The sequence below is a fragment of the Hipposideros armiger genome, unplaced genomic scaffold (genome assembly GCF_001890085.2).
Source record: "Hipposideros armiger isolate ML-2016 unplaced genomic scaffold, ASM189008v1 scaffold_232, whole genome shotgun sequence".
Lineage (NCBI taxonomy): Eukaryota > Metazoa > Chordata > Mammalia > Chiroptera > Hipposideridae > Hipposideros > Hipposideros armiger.
In genome coordinates, this window is record NW_017731582.1 from 2,130,707 (window position 1) to 2,148,968 (window position 18,262).

At 50.3% G+C, this 18,262-nt stretch overlaps 1 protein-coding gene across 1 annotated transcript in view; it reads left to right on the top strand.

Moving 5' to 3' along the window:
* SPATA21 (spermatogenesis associated 21) overlaps positions 1-18,262 on the top strand; it is a 39,680-nt gene that overhangs the window by 6,218 nt on the left and 15,200 nt on the right. Inside the window, exons 2-9 of the mRNA XM_019654848.1 lie at positions 4,345-4,569; positions 7,953-8,150; positions 8,529-8,577; positions 12,755-13,197; positions 13,616-13,704; positions 15,728-15,865; positions 17,891-17,962; positions 18,056-18,173. Coding sequence (XP_019510393.1) covers positions 4,345-4,569; positions 7,953-8,150; positions 8,529-8,577; positions 12,755-13,197; positions 13,616-13,704; positions 15,728-15,865; positions 17,891-17,962; positions 18,056-18,173 — 1,332 coding nt within the window. The remainder of the gene's footprint in view (positions 1-4,344; positions 4,570-7,952; positions 8,151-8,528; positions 8,578-12,754; positions 13,198-13,615; positions 13,705-15,727; positions 15,866-17,890; positions 17,963-18,055; positions 18,174-18,262) is intronic.

The window sequence follows — 18,262 nt, forward strand, 5'->3', positions numbered from 1 at the left end:
GGGGGGGGGGTGTAGGAGTTACCCTTAGAAACTAGTTAACCACGAAAAGGGGTCTGTGATGTACCCATGGAAGTGGTGTTAATGTTGCCTGAAAGGAATTCAGAGGCTGAGGTGGTTGGAAGCTTGATGAGGTGGCAGCTTGAAGGATGGGGGTGGAGGGGCGGGGGAAGGTGTTGGAGGGACAGAGAAGTTGGCAATGGGCACAGAGGCTGGGTTGTTAGGGTTGTGATGTTAGGGTTGCAGGAGTCTGCCCAAATGAAAGCAGAATGTTTGTATAGGAAATGGCTGTACAGCACAATCTGAGGTTAGATGGGAAAGGCAGGAGAGACACTCAGAAAGGGATGTGTTCAGGGCAGGGTGGGGGTGCTTTGGCGAACTCTATATTGCCATTGGAGACCATAGGGTCCCCTAGACAGATGTCCCCAACTCCTGTTCCTTAGTCTCAGGAAGAACTTAGAGTTTTCATCTATAACAGCAGCAAATGTGATGTTCTTGTGGGGTGGGGGGTTCTCTTTAAAATGCACGTTAGGATGTTAAAGGCTCTGAGAAGTCCTGCAGGGAAGAGCCTGCTTACTTTTAACTCAGCACACTCCAAACACATTTGGCCTCAGAACGCTTTTTTTTTTGTGCTGGGACCAATATTCCAAAGAACACTGTTGGGAAACACTGCTGTAGGGGAAAGTTTGTGGGCTTTGGTATCCAACAGGCTGTGGTTCTACTCCCGCTCTGTGACCTAGTCAGCGTTGGACCTTGGGCAAGTCACGTTGCTTCCCAGAGCCTCCTTTTTCTCAGAGTCACTGTGAGAATTAGGAAACATATGTGGGTAACTTGCACATGGTTAGCTGGCTCTCTGGTTTTGCTGCGTTCCCTTCCTGTGCTAGGCCCAGCCCTGCCTCTTCTCTTGAGTCCGGCTCCCTACATTACAGGCGCCACGTGGACTGCTGGAGAGGTGGTCAGGTAACGGACTTGGTGAAACTTTGATTGGACTTCTCCCCTGGTACCCGCATTGGCCCTGGCACAATAGACAACAGAAACACCGAAATGAACATGGAGGGTAGGATCAAGCCTCCAGAGGCCCAGCCAAGTCCTGGCCTGAGAACCACCAGCAAGACAGCTGGCGTTGAGTCCACCATATCAGGAGTCAGCCAGGTAGGGACCTGCACCTTATGTTCTTACCCCTCCACTCCCGAAGACACTTTTCCCCTCCTTAGCCCAGGCTTCCTCCACAACTGCTCTAATTAACATTCAGTTATAAGTGACACAAAACCCAATTCAAACTGGATTAGGCAAGAAAGAGAACACATTAGCTTGGGTAACTGACAAATCTACCAGTAGACTTCAGGTATAGTTGGATCAAGGTGCTAAGCAAGTGTCTCTTGGCTCTTCCTTCCATTGTGCCATTCCCAGGTAGGCTCTCTCTGCAAGATGGCAGGGATTGCCCTGGTCGCTACAGGTTTCCATCTTCCGAGCTTACATCCTCTGACTTAGCATCCCCAGCAGGAAGAGAGCCTCTTTGCAATAGTTGAGGAAAGTCTGGTATCACTGTCATTGGCCCAGACTGTGGTCACATACTCATCTGAACCAGTCACCATGGCAGGGCTGAGTGGCCTGGATCTCTTGGTATAATGGAGCCAGAGATGGTACTCAGGTGGCTCCACTGAGCCCCACTGGCTGAATGGGAAAAGGGAGGTTCCCATAAAAAGAATGCTGGCTTCTGTTGCCAGAGAGATGCTCGGGGTGCAAAATAAGAATTGCCTTCTGTGGCCTCCAGTTCCCCTGTTTCACCTTTATTCCCTGACAGCTGCTCAAGGCTCCCATCTGCGCCCCTCCCCAGGCCCCAGCCTGCCTCCTAAGCCTCCACCTCACCTCTCAGCCTCTTTCCATCAATTTTTTTAAGTGCCAAATGCCATGAACTGAGGAGCACAGAGAAGACCCTCCACTTCATCTAGTTTCTTCAGAGCCAAAAACATCACTATAAAAAAAAGCCATTCCCTTGCATTAAGTAGCATCCTCTCCCTGTAGTCTCTGTTATAAATCATGGCTTCCCCCGGGGCCTGGAAGAGGCCCTGAAGGGGGAGTCTTAAAGGGAGGCTGGGACAAACATTCAGGGTTTCCTTCACCCACCCATTCATTTTTCTCAACGAGCATTGTCAGGGGCTCCAGTTCTGCCACTCAACCAGCCGCATGACCTTGGGCACCCCTTCATGTGCATCATGGTGAGGACTGACTGGGTGAAATCCCTGAGGCACCTGGCACAGGCCCTCACCTCCTGGTCGGTGCCCTTAATGTTGGCTCACATCAGAATCTTATAACAATTATCAAGTGATTGAGCCAGGTTGTCCCCAGTTCGCTGACTCAAGTGAGGTTTGGAGCTGGCTCTGTCACCAGTTCACGGTTACCCAGCTAAGAAGTGATAGACCAAGATGGGCGTCACAACCCAGTTCCAGAGCCTGAGCTCTGGAGTAATGGAAATTGTGGAACTCTCTCTCAGACCTCAGGAGGGTCTTGAAGTCCCCCAGGGTGCTCTTTCAAGCCATCCTTTGTGGATACCCTTGGCCCAAGTGCTACTCGGGACTTCATCTTCATTCCAGAGCCACGACAGCCTCTCAGCTGGGTCTGGCTCTGCACCCCAGCCTCTCTCTCCCTGCCTCTTATCTCCTTCCCCTCCCCCAACATTCCCCCGGTTAGGCACAGAATCTCCCCCCTGAGGCTGGGACAATGCCCACGAGTGCGGGAAACCCTCCATCCAGAATGAGGTGGCAGCGCCATGGGCATCTTTGTTTCAGGTCATGTTTCAAGATGCTGCAGGAACAGGCAGTGGGAAAGACCCCTCATCAGCCTCAGAAGGGCCAGAGAAGGAACCCGGGCACGGAGAAGCATCAGAGGAGGTGCTTCCAGAGCTCAGAGCCCCTGAGCAGAGGCATCCAGCATACTCAGGGTGAGCTGGGGGCTTCCCACACAGCAGGTCCAGGAGAGAATCCTGCCCCCTGTGACCCACCTGGGGCAGGGGGAGAGGGGAACAAGAACTCCTAGGCCAAAGCGAACCCCCTCAGCCACAGCACCTGAACTTCTCTTTATTACACAAATCACAATAAGTCATTATTTGTGTTAGCCTTTGTCTGAGCTCCCCTGTTGTACCACAAGCTTCTGTTATGTGTCTTGTTCAGCCGTAGGTCCCTCATGCCTGGGACTATGCCTGTCACATAATAGATGCTCAATAAATATGTATTCACTGAGTTAATAGAAGAATGAACAAAAGAGAGGCTGTACAACACGGAAACACACACTTATATGGAATTACTGTTATTATTTTCTAAATATTGTACGTTTTTAAACTTGTCTGCAGTGAGAACATATTCTTTTTAAAAAGAGAAAATCAAGCGAGAGCCAGAGAGAGGCAAAGTGAAAGACTTGGGAAATAGGAATAGTGAAGACTGGTCAGCTTATCGTTTAAATTTGACTATAACCAAAAACCTCTAAATAATCTCTTCTACATGAAAAGTTAAGGGACTCAGTAAAAGCCGGGTGTGAATCCCCCGAGACAGTATATCATGCTGGTGGAAATGTAAACCATTTCAACACATCTGCTTAAACAACGTGGCAAGTTGTTTAAACTGAGTTAAAACTGTCTTTCCCTTCACCCATTGCTAGAAATAGGCCCTAAGGAAATAATTGGAGAGTCAAGCAAAATTTTATGCAGAAAGATTTTCACTGTCGCATTATTGTAAACACTAAAAAATTGGAAATGGCAATGTGCTTTAAATGCCCACAGCTGGGGAGTGGTTAAATAAATTATGATTACCTATAAAATATGGAGTTTTATGCTTTCATTAAAAAAGCGTGTTTATGAAGGATTTTGGGCATGGGGAAAATTTAGTCTATCATGGTAAATGTGAAAAAGGTTGCAAAATTGCACACGCAAGATAATTTTAACTATGCAAAATTATGCAATTACTTGAAGGTGGTAATTAAATAAATCCCCATTGCAAATATGTTTGTATATCCACAGGAAGAAGCCTGGAGGAATTACTCCAAAATACTCAAGTGAGATCGATAATCACAGATTCAAATCCTGAATCAGTTCTCTCTGACTTCTCTTTTTTCCCCAAAAACCAATAAATAATAATAAAAACCTTAAATCTTAAATCCCCTAAACATTGACATCAAAGTGTCTGTAATTTGGGGACGTCATGTCAGTTCTCCGTTTGTTCTCCCAGGCCTTAAGTATGCACCTACGGTGTGCCTCATCCTGTACAGGGGCTCTGGGAACTACAAAGAAGTACAAGAATATAAAACTAGGCCCCAGTCCAGGAGCTGAGGTGTCCCTTTGTCTGTTCTCCCCAGGCAGAAGCAGTCATCTTGGGCCCCCCAGGAAGGGCCCGAGGAGCCGCAGGCAGGCCAGGATCAGGCCAAGCCAGGAAGTGAGCTGCGGGTGCTGCCTTCCAAGGTCCCCACTGCACATGAAGAGATGCAGAAGCAGGGGTCAGAGAAGGAGACTGAGGACCTGCAGGAGAGACAGCAGAACCCAGGGACCGTGGAGTGTCAGGCCCCTGACAGCTGCCAGGTAACGTCAGCAGAGACCTGGGCAGGAGGGCATGGAAAGGCTGACTCACAGGGGAGCCGAAGGAGGCCCGCTCCCGTGTCCCCCATTCTGGTGCACGGGTGTCTGCTCCTCTCTGTGCCCTGGAGATGTCAAGCATGCAGCCTGTGTGGGTCACTGGGATATTCTGGATAGTCATTGGTTGTCCACAGCAAGCCTTTAAAACGTGTTTCCAACGGTATGTCAATGGTGCTAGAGGCAGGGGGGAGGTGTGTGTGTGTGTATGGGGGGGGGGAGGATTCTGATACAATTAAAATTGGGGCATGCTGGGTTTAACGAAGCTCAAACAGGTTTTTTTATGCCAGGATATTCTAGAAACTGTCTTAGCTGCTGAGCATTGTGAGATCTTGTAAGAGACAATTAGAGTCAGGTGCCTTTTCTAACTTATTTCACCACAAAATACCTTTTTCCTTGTGTTCATTTTAAGATTTTGTGTTTCTTTTTCTTTTTCTTTTTTTTAAGGATTTTATTGGGGAATTGGGGAAGGGAAACAGTGTTGGGAAATTGGGGAAATGGGAACAGCCAAGTTGTTGTCCTTCAATCTTAGTTGTGGAGGGCGCAGCTAGCTCAGCTCCAAGTCCAGTCGCCATCCGGCCGCTGGTCGGCGGCTCGCAGCCACTCAGCTTGTGTTCAATCTTAGTTGAGGGCAGGTGTAGCCCACAATCTCATGAGGGAGGCGAACCGGCAACCTTGTTGTTAGGAGCATGTGCCCTCGCCAGCTGAGCCATCCTGCCACCTGTTGGCAGCTCAGCGGCAGCTCAGCTCGGGCACAGCTCACTGGCCCATGTAGGAATCGAACCGGTGACCCTGTTGCTCAGAGCTTGTGCTCTTAACCAACTGAGTCACTCAGCCCAAGGTTGTGTGGTGTTTTTTTTTGGTTTTTTTTAAAAGATTTTTATTGGGGAATTGGGGGGATGGGAACAGTGCTGGGGAATTGGGGGAAGGGGAACAGACAAGTTGCTGTCGTTTTGTTCTTCAGTCTAATTGTGGAGGACGTTGCTTCACTGGCCCAAGTTGGCACCATCATTGCGCTCTTCCTGGGCGAGGCAGATTAGTCGCCGGCTTCTGGACAGCCGTTCACTGCAGCTGCTGGCTGCTCACGCTGGCTGCTGGCTACACACGGTAGCCCATGGCAACCCACTGCCACAGGAACTGCAGCCTACGCCGTCGCTGGTGACTCACAGCAGACCAGCTCCAGGTTGAGCTGTTGTTCAGCATCTTAGCTGTAGAGGGCAGTGTCACTGACCCTCATATGTGGGATCTGAACCGGGGCCCTCTGGCGTCCCAAGCCAGTTCTTAACCATCGCGCCACTCGGCCAGCCCAAGGTTGTGTGTTTTTAAACAGCTTCAGTGAGGTATAATTGACATACACTTGCACACACTTCAAGTGTACAGGTTGATGTTTTGGACATATGCATATACACCCACGAAATCATCACCATAATCAAGAAAATGAACATATCCATCAGCCCCCCAAAAGTTTCCTCGTGCTCCTTTGTCATCATCCCTTCTCCAACCCACCGCCCATCCCCAGGCAACCACTGGTTTGTGTGCTGTTTGTATATCCTATAGATTTGTTTGTATATCCTAGAATTTTACATAAATGGAAACATACAGTATTCATTCTTTTTGTCTGGCTTCTTTCACTCAGCACGATTATTTGGAGATTCCTCTGTGTTATTGTGCGATCCATACCTCTTTCTTTTTGTTGCTGAGTAACAGTCCATTGTATGGATATATCACAATTTCTTCAACCCTGTACCTATTGATGGACACTTCGTTTGTTTCCACTTTTTGGCTATTACAAATAAAACATTCGTGTCCATATGGCCACATGCTTTCACTTCCCTTGGGCAAATAAATGCTTAGAAGTGGAATGGATCATATGTATGGTATGTGTATGTTTAACTTAAGAACTGTCAAACTTTTCTCCAAAGTGGTTGTACCATTCTACATTCCCATCAGTAATGTATGAGAATTCCAGTTGCTCCACGTCCCCCACCCCAGATTGGCATAGTCCATTTTTTTTAATTCTAAGCATTCTAATAGGTGTGCCGTGTGTAGTGGAATCTTGTGATCTTAATTTGCATTTCCCTAATGACTAATGATGATGAGTATCTTTTCATGTGCTTATAGGCCATTTGTATATCTTCTTTGGAGAAATGTTTATTCAAATACTTTGCCCATTATCTTAATTGGATTAGTCATTTTATTGTTGAATTAATTGTAAGAGTTCTTTATATACTCTGGATACCAGACTCTTATCAGATATCTACTTTGTGAATTTTTCCTTCCACCCTATGGATTGTCTTTTCACTTTCTGCCCTTTATTTTTTTAATTGGGTTGTTTGTTTTCTTATTATTGAGAGTTCTTATATATTCAGAATACAAGTGCTATATCATATATGTAACTTGTAAATGTTTTCTCCCAGTCTGTGAACTGTCTTTCCTATTCTCTTAACAGTGACTTTCAAAGAACAAAAGTTCTTAATTTTGATGAAGTCTAATTTATCAATTTTTCTTTTATGGCTTGTGCTTTTGGTGTTATTTCTTAGAAATCTTTGCTTAACCCAAGGTCACATAGGATTTTCTCTCATGTTTTATTCAAGAAGTTTTATAGTTCTAAGTTTAACATTTTAGGTTTGTGATCAATGTGGCGTTAATTTGTGTATATGAAACAAGGTTCATGTTTTCATATGGCTATCCAATCATTCCAGCACCATTTGTTGAAGATTGTCCTTTCTCTGCTGAATTTTCACCTTTGTCTAAATCAGTTGACCACATAAGTGTGAGTCTATTTCTGGACTGTCTGCTTTGTTCCAGTCATGTATTTATCTCTCCTCATTCCAACGCCACACTGCCTTGATTATAGTAGCTTTATAGTAAATCTTGAAATCAGTTAGTATAAAAATCCCCTTTTTAGAGAGTGCCATGAAGAATTCTTATCCTTTGAAACATCCCTTGGGGGATCCCATTTACATAGGATCATCTCATCTTCTCCAGGCTCCATTCTACTTCCACAGAGAAGCAGGGGCTCTGACTTTGGGTAGGCCGATGCCTCCCATGGGCCTCAATTTCCTCCTTCCTCAAAATGGGGCCACCAACTTGTGTTACCTTCTAGGGGTGCTGGGAGAACTCAGTGAAATGATGCTTGCAGTGGCTGGGCCAGAGTAAGCATGTGATAACTTGTCTCCAGGTGAGTGTTGAGGTTCACCTGGGAGCCAGCATAGGGTTCCTCATTTTAGTGTCCTTGTCCTCAGCAGGGCCCAGAGTGTCAGCCCACCCCAAGTCACCAGGCAACAAATGGGTCAGATAGAGTCCAGTCAACAGAACCCTCTTGTACCTTGGACAGCTGTGGACAGCAACTGGAACACAAGTCCCCCAAGGAGGGGGACATTAGTCCCCAGGGGGCTCTGCCAGAGCCTGGTTCAGGTGGACATGAGGACAGCTTCCAGGAAGCGATGCCCCCAGTGCCCATGACAACTCCGAAGGAAAAGACTGCCAACTCCTTCCTGCCATCCACGCCAGGACCTAACACATCCGAAGGAGGGTAAGCTATCCTCTGATGCCACTCCCTATCCCACTCCCTGACCCCAAAAAGATTGTTCTTTTGCTAAGTTACAGATGAGGTGAATTCTAGTCCTGACTGCTCCTGACCTGATGTAGGACCTTGGACAAGTCATGCCTCAATTTCCCCATCTGCAGAATAGCTCTGATACCAGAATTCTTTGTCCTGTGGGTCTATACTCTAAGGGTCATGTCCCCACATGGGTATGTGAGGGAATGAGGAGCCCCTCTGAGATTAGAAAGCCGGGGGAATGAGACTGGGGTGGTGGGACCTCAGTGTCCTAGGAGCTGAGAGAAGGTGGGTGCAAGGGGCAAGCCTCGAGCTGAGCCCCTCCCCACTGGGGGTTTCTCCCTTGTTTAGGGGCAAGGCTGTGGAGACCAAGCCAGTACCGGGGCCTGTTCCTCTGCCAGTAAGTAGAGCCATAGTGGAGATGTGAGGCAGGGAGATTTAGGAGGTGGAAGGGGGCAGGGGCAGAAATGGGAAAGTATTTTATAGTCAAACTGGGGAAGGGGTGAGTATGTGCATGCGTGCTTTGTGTGGGTGTGCACATGTGTACGTGTGTATGTATGTGTGTGCATCTTGGGTGGAGTCAAGGATGCTCTTACACTCTGGCGCCCTTGGGTTCACCCCAGGTCAAGGTTTTTTCCACGTCAGCATGGATTTCTTCCTCCCATTTGCTGTCAGTCACAGCATACAATCCAAAGCTTCCCTGAACGCCTGGGGGGCTTCCAATTCCCTCCCAGCCACCCCACCTCTACCAACTCTGCCACTTCCTAGTTCCTTGACTTGCCAGGGCAGCCTGTGAATACACAGTCATCATCTGCCTCTGTCTCTTTCTGCTGTACAAGTATTCACTGGCCAAACCCCAACCCTGGCTAAACCCAGCCACCCACTTACCCTCCGCCCGCACCTGAGCACATCAGCACAGTTGGAGAAGAACCCTGTCTTTTTGTTTTTTCTTTTTTTGAAAAACCCTGTCTTGTTGATGGGTTTCACTCTCAAGCAACGACCGCTAATGTCAGAAGCTCTTGGCAACAATCCTTTGCTGTTCCCCTGGCCAGGCCGCCCTCCTCTTGGCTCCAGGATTTCATTTCACAACAGCATTCCCCTTGCCACGTGTCTGGGGGGATGATCTGGCCTCATGAGTTATTAAAAGACAAGAAGCATCAGATGAGAAGAACCGCTGCGTCTTCCCACCCCCCCACTCCACCACTCCTGCCTTCACCCGATTACAGTGGAAGCCATGAAGACGGGTCCCTGCCCCCATCAACCGCTGGCTCCCCATTTACTCATTAGATCCCATCCCCCAGCCCCGCTCCCCCTTATGAACAATGTCTCCATTTCTACAGGATCAGTCTCATCAGCATACAAACATGGGTTAGTATCTACCTTATTAGAAAACAAAAACACAAACACCTCCCTTGGCCCTCCCTTCCCTCCAGTTACTGACTGTGTGTGGCGGATGAAGGGTGGGTCTAAAGGTCACGGGGAGCCACTGCAGGCTCCAGAGTAGCAGGGCGGTGGCAGAAGAAGAGCGACACAGAGGTCAGCCCAGCAGCATGGGCAGGACGCATGGTGCCAGGTGGAAGGGCTCAGGGGAAGCAGAGGTAGGTGTCCAGATGCGGAAGGGTTGCAAGGCAGCAAGGAAATACGTTGGGGCCTTGGCATCATCCTTCACCTGCTGAGAGCCAAGCTCAGTGCTGGGTCCGGGAATAATCGAGGAGGTTCTGAGACAGACCCCTACTTTCTTGGAGCTCAGACTCTGGATCTGAGATGGGGCCACAGCCCAGGGACTTTGGCAGCCCTGAGGGCAAGGGGAGAGGTGATAACAGACTGGACTCATGACTGCCACCTGGGCCCTCCACCTGGGCCCTCCCCCACCACAATGGAGTATGGGTTCCAGGACTGTTTTTTGTTTTTTTTTTTTAATTGGGGAATTGGGGGGGATGGGAACAGCACTGGGGAATTGGGGGAAGGGGAACAGACAAGTTGCTGTCGTTTTGTTCTTCAGTCTAGTTGTGGAGGACGTCGCTTCACTGGCCCAAGTTGGCACCATCATTGTGCTCTTCCCGGGCGAGGCAGATCAGTTGCCAGCAACTGGACTGCCGCTCACTGCAGCTGCTGGCCGCTCATGCTGGCTGCTGGCTACACACGGTAGCCCATGGCAACCCACTGCAACAGGAGCTGCAGCCTATGCCGTCGCCGGCTACTCACGGCAGCCCAGCTCCAGGTTGAGCTGTTGTTCAGCATCTTAGCTGTGGAGGGCAGTGTCACTCGCCCTCATATGTGGGATCCGAACCGGGGCCCTCTGGCGTCCCAAGCCAGCTCTTAACCATTGCGCCACTCGGCCGGCCCCCAGGACTGTTTTTGATATTTATTTGTTTTAAGCCTGAAAGAAATCGAGCATTTCCCTTAATTCAGGAAAACAATCGATGGAGCCTTTGGCAGGGGGAAAGTTGGGTCTCCTTTCTGGGCTGCAAAAGTCTCAACTGTAATTATTTTCAACACTGCCGTTTGCGGAGCACTTACTCTGCGCTAAGTGCTTTATTCACATTATCTCACTCCTCAGATGTCACTGAGAAAAGTGACACAATCAGATTCACTGGGTAACACCAATTTAGTGTGGACGAGGTGGCCAATCATGACACTGGGGACTTAATGCTGAAAGGAGCTTATGTTCTACTTGGAGGGGAGGCCATTTAAACATGAACAAATAACTAGCCTTTCTGCAGACAGCAATAGCGCAAACCAGGACAGACAAGGGGAGGGAATTGGAGGCAGATGATGATTCTCTGATGGAGTGCTCAGCAGTTCAGGAGGTGCCACTGAGTCAAGGCCTGAATGACAGAAAGCATCGAGCCATGCACAGATCTGGAAGAACTTCTGGGCAGAGCCTGCAGCAGCGGCCAGGCCCTGATGAACATGAGCTTGTCAAGACCAAACCCAGCAAGGAGGCCAGAGTGGGGGAAGGAAGAAGCTAGGGAGGGAGAGAATGGGAGAAGAATTCAGAGGCGTGGCAGAGGCAGATCACCCAGGGCCTTGAAGTCCAGGCTGAGCATTTGGAATGAATTCTAAGTCTACACTAAGCCATTGAAAAGTTTTAGGAGAGAAAGTGAGATGAGCTGATGTAAGCTAGAAACACTGATGTAGCAGCTGGGTGGATAATGAACTTGAGTGGGGGCCGAGGGTGAACGGAGACCGTGGCAGCAAACTATTATAGATAAGAGATGATAGTATGACTCGGCTCAGGGTGGTAAGAGCAGAGATGCGGAATGTGCGTGGCTTTGACATAGATTTTGGAGGTGGGGCCAGTAGGACTTGCTGACGGGCTGCCTGGTGGAAAGGTAAGTTGGAGAAAGAAAGGAATCAAAGGGGCCTCTCGGTCTGGGGCCCGAGGAACAGGTCATGTCACTGACCGAGTTGGTGACGCTGGGGAAGGAGTGGATGGGAGGCACCTATGGTTCTATTTGGGTCATGTTCAAGATACCCAAGAAGAAAGGTTCAGGAGGATGTCTGTTGTTAGAAAGGACAGAGAAGTCAGGATTGGAGATGTAAATGTGAGAAAAATGGAGATAACCTCTAAGGAAGGAGTGAACTTAGAGCAGGAAGGAGTCTGAGGACGAATCACTGGGTCTCCACAGCGTTTAGAAATGGAGCAAGAACAAGAAAGGGGCCGCGAAGGAGGCCAGGGAGGAGCGGCCGGTGAGAGAGTGGGAATCCAGAGAAGAAAGCGTCTCCAGAAGGATGGAGTGGCCATCTGTGGCCATCGTCGCTGAGAGGTGGACTGTGAGGAGGGCAGAGGCCTGACCATGGCCTTGCAAGAGCAGCTCTGGCGAGTGGTGGGCAGAAGCCTGTTTGGAGATGGGAGGATAGTGGAGATGGAGGACAGCCAAGTCTTTCAAGGAATTTTGCTCTAAAAGAAGAGTGGAGTGCTGGGATAGTAGCTGGAGGGGTTTGTAGTATCCACAGAGGTTATTATTATTATTATTATTATTATTATTATTATTATTATTTATTTGTAAGAAGGAAGATAATATAGCATGTTTACACGCCGATGGGAGTAATCTGGTGGGGAAGGTAGAGCTGGTGCTTTAGAAAGAGAAAGAGAGTGGCAAGAGCTGCATCTTTGATGGGAGCTGGATGGGAGCCTGCATGGCATGGCCTGGTTGGAGGTGGGCTGGGGATAGCCCATCTCCGTAACAGGAGGGGCAGAGGCACGAGGTGGCTGGATTTGCTGAACGAATCAGTGGGAATTGATTGAGTGCCTACCATGTGCTGATGGCTGGGTGGATGTGGATAAAAGAGGCAGATGAGGTCCTGCCCTCATGAAGCTTACCTCTGATCGGGCGGGCAGGCAACGGGCATGGACAGGCTGTGCCAACTGCAGTGGAGGAAAGAAATGAGTGATGGGACCCAGAGTAACTCACTCAAAACCACAGCTTAGTGGGAGGCACGTGAGATTTGGGGGACATCCTCCAGGGGCCCAGAGAAGAATCCCCTAGAGAGTGGGTGACGGGAAGAAACTTTGTGGGACAGTCTGGCTGGCTGGAGGCTTCCCCAATTCCCTCCCCCTTTCCTGTCCCCAGGAGGTGAGGGACACTCGAGAAAGGAGGGAGCTGGACAATGCCCAGAAGCAGCCTCAGGAGCCCACAGTGGCCACGGGTGCCCCGAACCTTGGGGCCACCAGGCAAGGCTTCATGAAGTGCTTGCTGGAGGTGGAGGAGGAGGAGGCCACACATCGCAGGGCAACCAAGGCCCTGCCAAACCGGAAGTCCCCCAAGACCCTGACCCCTGTGCCCACCTCAACCCCAGTTGGCAACTCAGCCCCAAACCAGCCTCCGGCCCTGCCTCATACCCCTTCCTCGGCCCCCGCCACGGCCCCATCCTGGGCCAGGCTGCCAGCCCCTGGGCCAATCCCTGCCTCCGTACCCGTCACAGTCCTGCCAGCGCCTGCCCAGGACCTGGGCTGGAGAAGGACAGAACTCTTGTACCAGAGCGGTGAGAGGAGCCTGAGCTATGCCAAGGCACGGTAGGAGCCACCCCCAAAAGGGCATCCAGGATCACAGCCTGTGACCCTGTGTCACTAGCATCTCTCTCCCAGACCCTCGTCTCTGTCTGTTTTCCTCTTGTGTCCCTCTCTCCATTTCTCCTCGCCAGCCTGTGCTCTCTCTCTTTCGCAGCTCTCTCTTCCCACATCTAGGGCTCCTTTCCCATTCCTGACCCCTTTTCTCTTTCTAACTCCCCACAACGGTGTCCCTTGTGTCACCTCCCTTCATCTCTGCCTCACTCCTCCCCTGGGTCACTCAGCCCCCCCTGACCTCTCAAAGCCTCCCCAGGGTCCTTCCTGCCTGGGCTTCCCCCTGGCCTCCCCTAGCTCTCGGTGGCAGCCTTGGGCAGGGCTGGGGGACTGGATGAGTACCCTGGGCCCGGGGTTCTGTCCCCTGCAGGCAGGAGCCGGGAGAGAGCGGCCTCCTCAGGTTGTGTCAGAACTGGGAGGAGCGGGCCGAGGACCAGCTCACCCTGAAGCAAGAGGAAGGTGAGGCAGGCCAGGCCGGCGAAGCCCCTCGCAGGGGCAGGCAGAACCCTCAGTCCTTTGGGATTCATAGACCCAGGGTGGGGGGTGGCTTACAGATCATACCACAGCCCTGTGGAGTGCACCAAGGGGGACTATCTGGCTGGAGGACAATGCAGAGTGAGAGGTTGACCCAAGCTCACACACCGCTGGGTGGGGGGCCAGAAATCATGCTGGGTCCTATCCTCGGGGTCCAGTTCTCTTCCCAGTTCCAGGGCCGCCTCTCTGAGTGATGGAAGCAAGCCTGCCAAGCGCTTTAGGTTTTAGAGGCATTTTTGCCTCTAAAGCCTGAGCCCACCTGCTCTATTGGTCCTCTTTAGAAGCAACCTGTATGGGAGGCAGGGCTCCAGGACCCCCCACCTGTCCTAGACCATCTTCCACCTTTTAACGAGACTGCCTGCCCTGGACAGGTCCCCATGTCCCACCGCATTCCACCCCCACCCAAAAATGTGAAAGACCTGAACACCCACCCAGAGCATGGCCTGTGTGTGCCCTTGGCTCCCTGTTGTCCTTGGGGCTGGGCTCTGGGTCTCCTCTTACCCACCATGGGATGGGGAGCTATCACTGCTTCCCATGGGCTACCCTGCTCTGATGGTCCAAACCACCATGCATTTTCGATGATTGGAACTGCTTTTGAGAGTTGTTTTGTTTTTGTTTTGTGTTTCTTTTTCAGTGTACCTGCTCACAGCACGTCACCACTCACCTCTACCCAAATCCTAGCCCTAGCTCTTCGCCACGTTTCTGTTCTGTGTGTCAGAGGCTTGTAGACCTACAGCGTCTATTATGTGCCAGGCTCTGAATTAATACAACCACTCTTGGAGGGTGTATTGTTGTTCTGCCCATTTTACAGATAAAGAAATCGAGGCTCAGAGAAGTACAGTGACTTGCCCATGGCTACTGTATTAGCTTGCTCAGGCTGCCTTACCAAAGTACCACAAACTGGGTGGCTTAAAATTTATTTTCTCATAACTCTGGAGGCTAGAAGTCCAAGATCAAGGTGCTGGCATGTTTGCCTTCTCCTGAGGCCTCTGTCCTTGGCTTGCAGAGGGCTGCCTTCTCCCTGTGTATGCACGTGGTCTTCCCTCTGTGCACGTGCATCCCTGGTGTCTCCCTGTGTGTCCAAACTTCCTCTTCTTGTAAATACACCAGTCAGATCGGATTAGGGACCACCCTAGTGGCTTCATTTTAACTTAATCACCTCCTTAAAGACCTCTTTAAATATAGTCACATTCTAAGGTATTGGGGGTTAGGGCTTCTACTTATGAATTGGTGGGGGTGAGGGGCACAATTCAGCCCATAACAGCAACCCAACTTGTTATTAAATGGCAGAGCCAGTCTTCTTACTCAGTCTGTTGCTTCTAACCCACATTTTGCTGTGGGCTGAGAAACCAGACGCCACACACATTATGACCAGAGCACAGCTTTTGTACTAATTGGCACTGCTCTGAGATTTTCTCGGTATCCTGCCTGGTCCTGGGCTCTGGTCCGACGACTGAAGCTAACCTAGAAGCCATGTCCATGCAGGTAAGTGACCACAGAGCACCGAAGTCAAGGGCGCAGACTTAGAGTCAACAAGTCTAGTCACCTCATCTCTGAGCCTCAGTTTCCCCATCTTTACAAAAGGAACAATCATTATGCTCTCGCAAGACTGTCATAAGAATTAAATGAGAACATGGCTGTAAAGAGCTTAACACAGTGCCTGGCACATAGCGGGATGCCCTAAAGTGGGCATGACCCTGATGCAAAGTGAAGGTTGCTAATTAGCTTAGCTTTTGCCACACCATCTGGGCCCATGGCTTGGCCTTGTATAGAGAGTGGAGTGAGAAGATGGGACCACACCCCTCCACTTTCACTCTGTTGGTTCCTTTGCCCCTCCGCCTGGCCCTGGTGGTAGAGGACGCAGGGCAGGAGGGTGGCTGGAGGGGATGGGATAAATGATAGAAACAAGAACTGTCCCCACCTCACTTAAACCCCTTGTCCACCCCAGCCTTCCGCAGTTACTTTGAGATCTTCAGTGGCCAAGGAAAGGTGGACGCACGCAGCCTGGAGAACATCCTGCTCGTTATGGGCATCTCCCTGACGCCGGCCCAGGTGGAGGAAGCCCTGAGGAGTGCTGACATTGATGGTGAGTGGAGGGGAGGAGGCTTCATTCTGTGTCCCAGGCAGGGCCAGCTTCATGGGCCGTGTGAGACCTGTGCAGTCACACAGGGCTCCATGTTTAAAGGGCCCTGCCCTTGATTGAATGTTCGCAGTCTGCAAATTCTTGATTATTTTTATGTTTTTATTTTGCACTGGACGCCACAAATTATATAGCTTGTCTTGGCCCTAAAAGTTAATGCTCTCTGAGCACCTACTCAATGCCAGTTCTGGGGACCCGGAGATGACCAAGACCTACCTCCTGACCCCAAGATATAGGTGATCTCTGAGATTCCTTCCTTTGAGGTCCACGTGTGTGCTTCACCAGACATTCCCCATGATGTGGTCACTTGTTTTACCAGCTGTATGACCTTAGACAAATCACTGAAGTTCACCAAGCCTCAGTTTCCCCATCTGTACAATAGGGCTGATGGCAATACCCATTTCACCAGGCTGCTGAAAAGATTAAATGAGATAATCCAGGCAAAGCATTGAGCACAACACTTGGTGCACAAAATGTGTCTAGGAGACATTAACTGCTAGTATTATGCATCCACTAAATATTAAATGCCTACTGTGTGCCCATCCCTGTGCTGAACACTGTGGATAAAGAGATGTGAAAGACCCACATGACCTGCGCTCGAGGTGCTCACACAGACAGTGACACAGAAGAGTCAGCAAAGGAAGCAGCACTTAAGGTGGCTTGGAGGAAGGGATCAGGAAGGAAGGCTTCCTGGAGGAGGTGATGCCTGATCCAAATTGTGAAAGATTAAGCAGGAGTTAGGCAGGGAGAGAAGAAGGAAGAAGGATGTTCCTGGTGGTAGAAATAACCTAGACAAAGAGAAGAGAGTGCAGGGCAAGTTGAATCACATGTGGTGTGGTTGGCTAGACTCAGAGTACGGGGAGCAGCGGGGCCGGGGGGGGGCCTGGGCTCCTGACGACTGTGACTCCGACTCTGCTTCCTTCATTACTGCACATGTGCGAATCCTCACACACAAGCCAGGAACTGACCCCAGCTCTGCCCCAAAGTGACCCTAGGCAACAGCCTTCTTTTCTCTGCGCCTCAGGCCTCATCTGTGACTTGGGGATAAGAGTATTAAGCACCTCCAGAGGGTGCATTTAAGGATTAGAGACCATTCACTCATCTGTCTAGTAGTTCAGTGAACATTTGCTAAGACCTACCCATCTCAAGTCCCGAGGACACAGCACAGAACAAACCAGACCCCGTTCCTGTCTCCCAGAGCCTCCATTAAATCCCAGATCTTCCGAGCATGTGGTTAAGTACAGGGGTCTTATGAGAGGGTTTGATGGGGGATCTGACCTGGGGCGGTCTGACTTCTCTGAAGAAGCAGTGTCAAGGAGGGAAGAACTAAGTGAAAGAGTTGGAGGGTGGTGGGAGAGACTTCTAGAAAGAGGAAGTAGCATGTGCAAAAGCCCTTCACAGGAAAGAGGGTGGCCCCTGGTGGGGGAACAGGTTAGTGCTGGGGGAACTGGGCACCAGGTGAGGCTGGAGACAGGTAATAGGCAGGTCTAGCAGGGCCTTGAAGGTCAAAGTGGGAATCTTGTGTGTACATAGGTGTCCTCCTGCAGCACCCAGTAATAACAGCCGCTGACATTTACTGAGCATGTATTATATGTATGGTCCTGTTTTAAGCACATGGCCTCATTTTATCTCCCATGAGATAGGTGTCATGGTTAGCCTCATCCAGTGGATGGGAAAACGAAGGCTTAGTGGGGTTGAGAGACTGCCACGGTCACATGGATAGTAAATGGTGGACCTGGGATATGAACCCAGACTGCTTGCCTCTAGGACTCAAGTCCTGGGAGCTTTTCACCCAGGAGATTTTAATTTTCACCTTCAACTTCTCTGTGTGTTCTATGCTTTCTGTGCTGAACATGCGTGACTTTTATAATCAAGCCCAATGAGTAAATACTGATAACCGTGCCTGGGTTGCAATGCCTGAACCCTCTTTGGGAAGCCTGGGCCCACCCCGTATTCTTTTGGCCTCCACAGGAGACGGTCATGTGGGCTTCAAAGACTTCTTGGCCGTGATGACAGACACCAGGCGCTTCTTCTGCTCCATGGGTGAGCAGGGCACGAACCCAGGGCAGTCAGAGCTGAGGGAGGGGCACCCAGCGCTACCAGATGCTAATGGCAGCCACCATCCCATGTCCCCAGAACAGAACGCCCTGACGGACATGGCTCTCCCGAACCCCCACACTCTGCTCTTTGAGATCCTGTCTCTGCTGGTGGAGATGCTGGCCTTACCTGAAGCAGCCTTAGAGGAGATCACCAAGTGAGTAGGGCTGGCTGTTGCGGGGTGGAGGGTTGCAGACACAGAAATGGCAGCTAGCGTTTGACAGCTGAGTACTTTTTTTTTTTTTT